General features: G+C 36.0%; 1 protein-coding gene across 1 annotated transcript; it reads left to right on the forward strand.

The window, feature by feature from the left end:
- Nucleotides 1–2,032: 2,032 nt before the first annotated feature.
- On the forward strand, nucleotides 2,033–8,078 carry LOC135587341 (uncharacterized). Its single transcript, XM_065078628.1, has 9 exons — nucleotides 2,033–2,077; nucleotides 2,442–2,564; nucleotides 4,014–4,094; nucleotides 4,280–4,368; nucleotides 4,511–4,585; nucleotides 6,607–6,668; nucleotides 6,740–6,805; nucleotides 6,899–7,084; nucleotides 7,739–8,078. The coding sequence occupies exons 2-9, from the start codon at nucleotides 2,442–2,444 to the stop codon at nucleotides 7,825–7,827; spliced, it is 771 nt and encodes a 256-aa protein (XP_064934700.1). The 5' UTR covers nucleotides 2,033–2,077; the 3' UTR covers nucleotides 7,828–8,078.
- The last annotated feature ends 537 nt before the right edge of the window (nucleotides 8,079–8,615 follow it).

Genomic DNA, 8,615 nt, shown 5'->3' on the forward strand with positions numbered 1-8,615 from the left:
ATATTTGGCTATTCAATAGTTTGAGTCTCTGATCAAATTATTTCTTGCATCATCTATCTCAAAATGATATTAACTTATCAAATTCATCAATTGATTTTATCAACAAAATTTAGGACTCAACAAAGTTAGCATATCTGAATGCTCTCATATATGTCATGCATCTAACCCCACTTATATAGACAATTCAAGTAAGTACTTCCTAATGTCATCACACATCTCATGCATCTAATACCCCCTTACATGAGCTGTTCAAGTCGGTACATCCTAATGCCCTCATTTCATATATTTGACACCCTATATATAGGCATTTCAAGCTAGCACACTATAATGCCCTCATGTGTTTCATCCATCTAACATTGCCTTCATGTGTAATACAAGTCAACATGCTCCTAATGCCCTCACACATTTTACGCATTCAACATCCTTAGAGCTGACGGTTTGAATCAACAAACTCAAACGCTTCACTTGTCTCATCTTATGTATTCAATGGTCCTAATCATGTAGGCAATTCAAGTTAGCATGCTCCAACTCTCTCATATTTCTCATGCATTTAGCACCCTCTACATAGGTAGTTTAAGTCGACAATCCTTGATGTTCTTATTGTGTTTCATGCATTCAACACCCCTTATATGAATAGTTTAAATTCAGCATGCCCTAGTACTCTCATAAGTTTATTATGTTCATTATCTTCTATATGAATAGTTCAAGTCGATACACTCTAACACTCTCATATGTCTCATGCGTTTATCATCCCTACGCATATGATTCGTTTTTACATATCTTTATGCCCTTTTACATCTCTCGAGTCTGAAACACCTTATGATGCCCGAAAGAGCATCTATACATCTCGTACTCCTTACATGAGATACATGCAAATATTAGTTAATTATTTTTAATATATGTAATAACTATCGAGTTTCCATATCAATATTACGTTTAATAGAGAGAAACCCTTTTCCTAAGGTACATAGGAGACAAGTGATATGACTAAATTTTATAGCTAATTTTGTTCCTTGGTATTTAATCAAATTATAAGTAACCAATTATGGTTTGGCACATGGCACTTAGTCAGCAATTAGGACCCTTGTTATTAGGTGATGATGTAACACCACCTAAGCCCACATGACATGATTTGACACAATGTAAGTACATCAAATTTGTAGCAGAGTCTCTCTAAACTTTCATCACCTTGAGCTCCCAGTTGAATTAAGTATCAGAGGACCTTATCGAATATATCTTGAAATATTTTTATAGGATCCTTTGGTCTAGAAGAAGTCCATAAGGAGACTTAACGAAGAAGGGGACCACCTTAGACATATCAGGAGGCATCCAATTTTCAAAATTAGAAAAACGAGTTAGATCGACTCAACTTCACCGCTCAGAGTTAGTGATCATTTTTGACACCAATCAATCATCATCAATCCAAATTTATTAAAATGATGCTAATGGAAGTGGCATATACATAGAATTTAAATATTTGATGTGACATATATCGTTGGTATATTTATTATATTAAATTCTTAAGAGACCAATATATTATTATCAAAATTTAAAATAAATTGCACCTGTTCATGGAAGATGAACCGATCCAATTCATCTAATGTGATGATTCAATGTACCGATTCAGCGTTCTTTAGGAACTTATCATGTTTAGTATGTCGTCAAGTAATTTTTGGAAATTGCGATGCTTCTATTAAAAAATTCATAAAGTCAAGCTTTTATAGCCAAATTATTATAAAATAATATAAATATCAAAAAAAAGAAATGAAACCTAAAATCATACAAAATATTTTAAGATTTTGTGAAAAATAAAGTAATATTAGATCTTATCAAAACATGGTTTGATGAAGCGTACCGGCACTTGGAAAACAACAGCCGTTCGTTTCCAGATCAACGACCGGCAGCGGCTCGGCTTTTGAATGCCCAATTTGGAGGGAGTACGAGACGAACCCTAAGCGGAAAGACCGATTTGCTCCCGTCTGTCTCGTATATATTGGAGTCTCTCTCTCTCTCTTCCTCCGGTGCGGAAAGGAAGACAAACGAGACGTGGAAGAGGGCGAAAAGCGGCGAGAACAAGGTAAATGGATAGGAACGAGGAGTAAATCCGTGGAGTTGATCCTGCTCGCTGTCTTTCATCTTTACTTCTTAGTCTCACGGTCTGAATCCGTTTTATCTACACTCGAAGGCCGCAAAAGACTTGATTTTCACCCCTTTTTTCAATTGAAAATCTGGTTTCTGTTCCGTTCATTCTTCAATCGTGCTCTTGTTTACTGTTCTCTGGTTTCTTTTGATTCGCTTTAGATCCGATTTGGCCAGCCCCTTTTTAGTGTTGATCATTTTTGTGCTTGTAGGGGGTATATTGAACTTAATTGGTGTCCAATATCTAATCTTTTTGTTGCATTTGTCTTTGTGGTTGTTTTTGTTTGGTTGTGGATGGGAAGATGGATCGGTACAAGAAGGTGGAGAAACCAAGGGAGCAGACCCCCATTAACGACAATGAGATTCGTATCACATCTCAGGGGAGGGTGCACAGCTACATTACCTACGCCACTAGTCTGCTTCAGGTATTCACCGATACAAAAGTCTCATCTTGATCATTGACCACTGGTATATAAAACTTAGGGTCAATTTTTGAAGGTCTAATGATAGTTTTATAGACCGTGTATATATATCTTATGCACGGCAAGTGCTACGGAGATATTGCTGTTGAAATATATAATGGTCAGGCAAATACAAGAATTTGAAGTCTTTTTTTTAATCTTTTCCTCCCCATTCTCCATCCTATGTCACTATAATGACATCATACAATGATGCTTTCATATGTCTCTTATTTGTCACTAGTTCCACATTCAATTTCACTGTAACGGCATCATATACTGATGCTTTCATATGTTTCTGCTTTGTCATTGGTTCCACATTCAATTATGTTACATGCTCGAGAAGTTGATAGTTGACATATATGCTGAGGGTCATGCAAATGTTAGAGTCATAACATCTGCAGTGTACATGGTGAAGATGCTAGTGACATCCATTAGATAGTGAGCTATACTTGTTCCCTTTGGTTTGTATGAACCTTGTAAATAGTAAGACATGCTATTGAAGTTGTAGGTGCTAGAGTCTTTTTAACAGGCAAACAACAATACTCACAGGAAATATGGTAGATAAAAATATCACAAATCTGTTTGGCAAGATTTAGGAGGGAAAATGAGCCTGCTTGAATTGCTACAATGGTTTCAGGCTGCTCTGATAGCCACATTTTGATATCTAATGACACCTAGATCAATGAAAGTTATAAAGAATGAGCCCAAGCAGCTAGCAATAAGTTCAATGTAACAAAAAATATATATCATATAATAAAATCAAGCCAAACTGTAGCTCAGTGTATTTTGCTATGGAAAAATTGCACTAACATACAGCATCCTTTACAATAAACATTCATTGTGAGTGCATAAACTAGAAGCTGTTTGAGAATGCCAAAATCATGAAAACCATGGGCAAAATGTTGTCCCATTATAGTGTTTGTTTGCAACTGTAGTTATTTGCATTCTTCTATTTGGTGTTATAGACTAGTGGAATGTTGATGACTTTAACGGTTTTATTGAAATGACCCAAGCCTGTTATCGGTGAGGTTCATTATCATGTTGTTTTGCTATGAGTAGATCCTGGTGGGGTTTTTCCTTCTGATGTGGTTTCTTTTGATTTGTGGGTTATGAACAGTCATACACCAACGTATAAGCATTAGACAATTTTCTGACTGTCAATGTTACCTTTTTTTCATGTGAGTCCTCAGTGCACATTAGTTCTTGCTGTTAAAATGTTGATTGATCTTTAAGCAATTTGATTTTCCAGTTAGCTGCTTCAATTTCATTAGTTTTTAGTGACCATAATAGATCTACAAATTTGGTTATATTATTATTTCCTCACACTTGCATGGATAATTGATATAGTAGCATCAAGGTGGTTGCCCTGCTACTTGTTTAATTCTGATAATCTATTTGTGTTGACTTCTGAAGGAGAAAGGTTCAAGTGAGATTGTTTTCAAGGCAATGGGTAAAGCTATTAATAAAACTATAACGGTTGTGGAATTGATGAAGGTACTAATCTTTTATTTCTCTTGGCCTTTTAGTAGTTTGGATCTTTTGTGGCATTGTGGTATCATTGCTAATTAGCATAAAAGAATATTACAATTTGTGTTAATTCTTTCCTAATTGAAGCTAGTAGTAAATGGAGTTGATATTTGTTTTTTATGAACTTTTCTGCAAATATGCTGGTGAAACAGAGGAGGATTGTTGGTCTTCATCAGATTACTGCTACTGGAAGTACTGATATAACTGATACATGGGAACCATTGGAGGAAGGACTACTTCCGTAAGATAACAAAAAATTTTCCCTTATATATCTAGTTTATTCTGCATTGACAACATCATCGGAGAGTGGAGATGAATACTTCTATTGAATATTTGCATCTCATAAGTTTTTCTTCCTTATTTTCATTTGCATTTCTTTTCAGGGTTGAGACTACTAGGCATCTGTCTATAATCACTATAACATTATCAAAGAAGGAGCTGGATACATCTGCAGTTGGGTATGTATGAAAAATCATGTTTGTAATTTTTGCTGCATATGTTCATACAATTGATAGTTAAAATTGGCCTACAATCTAATTACTTTTGCATACTAAATTTGCATAAATGACTCTTCTTACTGGTTTCTATGGGTATTTGCATTATCTTGTGATTTTCATTAACAATATCTTATTTAAGAAATATGAAAGTTAGAGAGAAAGTGGGACTATCCTTCTGTTGACATTAAATTGCAATTTCTTTTGTTGTATCCTTGTATTTTTTATGGAGTACAAACCTTTTGTGTTGGGCTCGTTTGTCTTACCCCATTCATGCAAATTGTATTCTTCAATCTCTTAAAAAATTAATTTTATAATTGATAAGTTCAGCATGGAAAATGTGGTAATGCTCATAAAAATTGGCCTTTCCATTCACTATATGTGATTCCCACAATAGCTATGTGAGTGTTGTATTTGGAAATGTAGCAAAATCTGTATTTAATTTTTAAGTTATCTTGTATTTGTTTATAATATAATTAAGTTTGTGATTATGCCGTCAGTTCTTTTTTGTTTTTTTTTCATATCATGACTTGGTAAAGTCTAAAATGTATGAGACCTCTGGCTCTTAGGTAACAGAACTATTCTGGTAGACCACCATATTTAGTCCTTAAAATCAATTGGAATATTTAATTTATAACACTCAGTACAGTTGATGCAAATGCTCATTACCAGGTTTATGCTATGAATTTATTGTGAGGACACTTTGTGGTCTATTTTCTTGCTAAACTCAGCAGCTCCATTGGATTAACTGCATTGTTAAAAGTTGTTTGTAAGTTTGGTTTAGCAGGTTTAAATGTTTTGGATTAATAACTTAAAAACATCTCTAAATCAGATACCTTCTATGGAACATTATGTGGTCAATATGTGTGATCTTGCTATTCTCTGGCAAATTTTCTTGTCACTTGTGTTGAATTATAGATTCAATTTCTACATTCAGTGATAATATAAGCATTGAGAAGAATCTGGAGATAGATTTGCAGTTAACCATAATATTTTCTGTTAAGTATTGTTTAGTGCTTTAGCCCACTATCCCTTTTTGTCATAGGATTGTTGGAGAAAGATTTGCACTTGACCACAAGATTTTCTGTAGGTATTGTTTAGTGCTTTAGCCTACTATCCCTTTTGGTCGTAGAATTGTTTTCATCACTTTTGTTGGCCATTAGACATGTAGTTGGAAGATGCCCTGAGAATACAAATCCTATGGACTGCCATACTAATTTTATTCATTCTATTCATTTGTCCGCCATTGTTTTCTCTTCTTTAATAAACTCTTTGGTCTTAAATACATTGAGGTTGTTTGATCATGCCTCTTGGTGTTACCATTTTTTGGTCAATATAGTATCTTAGCTGAACTATTTCCTGATGGTTGCAAATGGCTTTGGATAAACTTGTTACCTCCATACTTTGATTCGGGTCAATATTTTTTTATTTATTTTTTCTTCCATTAGTGGCCCCAGTTGTAGTATCTCTTGACCCTGATATAATCGTGCCAGTTTAGCTCAAAAATCTTGACAAGGCCACGTATGCATATGATAAGGGATGAGGGAGAAGGTAACTAGTCCTTGACAAGGCCACTGGTGCATAGGATAATGGATAATGTGTGGAGAGATTACTTGAGGTGATTGTAGAGAACCAGTGGGGCTTCATCCATTGGGCCTAGAAAAATGTTGAACAGAGTGAAAAAAGGACATCGGAGATTGGATAAAGATGAGAGTGAATTTTAAGTTTAGGGTGAAAATGAGAAAAGGAATAAAAAAGTGGAGAGAATGGATGCAATAGATTTGGGAATGTAAGAAGCACAAATTGATAAAGATATTACATGCATGTGAGCCTTTAAATTCCTAATATCTTATATTATAATTATTAAAGTGTTATGCTCCTTTGAAAATATTATTTTTATCTATTTCATTCTTCCTGCCTCCCATATTTTAGCTTTTCCCTTAGATATCTACAAACAATTGAAATAACAATATTTTTTTCTACAGATACCAATCTCCTTTGCCTGCAGATCAGGTGAAGCCAATGCAAGAGTTTGAGAATGGAGGAGGTAATGAAATTATATATATTATCTATCTGTATTAGATATCCTTGTATTTATATTTGATATATTATCGACAGATATAGAAGTTTCACCTACTGGTCATGGTAGAGGTCGTGGTGGTCGTGGCAGGGGAAGGGCTCCTAGTAAGCATGCTTGGGTCTTTTTTGGTAGTTCAATTATTAATAGCTGGACTATCTAAGATTTGATGTTGATCGATCCTTATGCTCCATGTTCAGGAAATGGTGTGATCGAGGATGATGGTGATGGAGGATCAGACAATCGGGGTCGTGGTTATGTTAGAGGTGGCTATGTTCGTGGCAGAGGTCGCAATTATGGGCGTCGAGGTGGCTATGGTGGCCAACTTAATAATTTGCATGAGACAGGCTACAATGAACAAACACTTATGCCTCCCAGAGGCAGAGGTAAGTCAATCACCTTCCCCTCCCTCCCCTTTCCTTGTTGGTTTTTTCCTTTCTCTTCTAATACCTTTTTCATAAAAGAAAATAACTGTAAAAAAAAAATCAGAAAAGCGACCCAACCATGCCTACTCCCTAGAGAGAGTGAGACCACCACTACCAAAAAGAAATAGAAGAAAAAAAAAAAAATCCTTATGTAAGATGATCAAAGCTTGTACCTTGCTTCAATGTGTAAATAATCGAAAGATCATTTTGTATCCCATATGAAAACTCGAGCAACGGCTAAGTCCTATAAAGAGGGGTGGCAACCCAAGTTAGAGAGAGAAATAAAAGGATCTTTCCTATGAAAAATCATAAAACCGTATAGCTTGCTTAAAGGGTATACGCAATGCATGAGGCTCTCGCCAATGCAAGGTTTTCAAAGGGTTGCTGTAAGCTCGAGCTATAAATGATCGAATGATCTTTTTGTATTCTGTGTAAGCTCGAGCTATAGCCAAGTCCACAACCCAAGTTGGTATAGATTATTCATTGCGACACAATCCATGTAAAAAAGATTGATAATTTTAAATGGATTAATCCAACTTGTATATGCTACCGTGTTAAAATTGATGTTACTCTAAGCAGGTTTTAATGATTAATTCTCTTTCAATTTTATTTCAGGTCGTGGTCGTGGTCGGGGCCAAACCAGAGGAAGAGGCCTTGATTCCAGATCAAAAGAACCGGTCCAGGCAGTTAACAGTGGAGCATGACCTTTGATGGATCTGATTAGCCCAAAAGATTCCGCTTTGTGTAGTTGGATGCCTACTCTGTGCAAAACTATTCTTCTTTTCTTTGTAGATTAGCTGTATCTGCAGAATAGGATGGCCTGACACTACGGCATGATCCATTTTTAAGAGAATTGTAGATTTCAACTAATAAAGCAGCACATTCTTTTGATTCTTTTAGTCTTCTTGTTACTCAACTCTGTACCGCCCTTTGATATGAGAAATTTGCTCTTTGTAAGAACCGTGATCATAATAACAATTTCATTTATTGCAGTCGGAAGTGTGATCGTTAGCACTCCTCTCCATAAATATAAATCAAATAAGCACTTGTAATAAGCATGAAATCTCAATGGGAAGATGTCACAAAGGAGAGGAAGGACAAATACCTTACACAACCATTTGTGCTGGCTGAACATTAAGCTCTTGTTTTGCAAGGATGCCTGTGTTGTGATCTAGGAAACATGCCGACAGTAGTGTCTGTCTTTTAGCGTCGAGGTTGGATCATGGAGTTGCGTAGTAGCACAACCACGTGGACCATTTGGAGTTCTTCTCGTCGCTGCTGCAGATTCCCTGCTCAGCTTTCTTTCCTCTTCATCTTCTCCTCGGCATTCTCATCTCCCACCACCCCTTCTTCCACAGCTTCAGTTTTGTCTCGTCGCTGTCAAGATTCAATGGAGGCCGTGGAGGATGGCACAATTAGGTTCTCATCGAAGCTGGCCTCCAACGAAGAGATGGGCAACTGGAAGCTCCTACGCCTGGAGGATGGATCCACA

The sequence above is a fragment of the Musa acuminata genome, chromosome BXJ1-1, assembly GCF_036884655.1.
Source record: "Musa acuminata AAA Group cultivar baxijiao chromosome BXJ1-1, Cavendish_Baxijiao_AAA, whole genome shotgun sequence".
Lineage (NCBI taxonomy): Eukaryota > Viridiplantae > Streptophyta > Magnoliopsida > Zingiberales > Musaceae > Musa > Musa acuminata.

Excerpts from the sequence above, each read along its gene's own strand:
- LOC135587341 (XM_065078628.1), top strand. The coding sequence starts at position 2,442 with ATGGATCGGTACAAGAAGGTGGAGAAACCAAGGGAGCAGACCCCCATT. Across the intron at positions 4,095-4,279 it reads CGGTTGTGGAATTGATGAAG|AGGAGGATTGTTGGTCTTCA; the intron begins GTACTAATCTTT and ends CTGGTGAAACAG. Across the intron at positions 4,369-4,510 it reads TTGGAGGAAGGACTACTTCC|GGTTGAGACTACTAGGCATC; the intron begins GTAAGATAACAA and ends ATTTCTTTTCAG.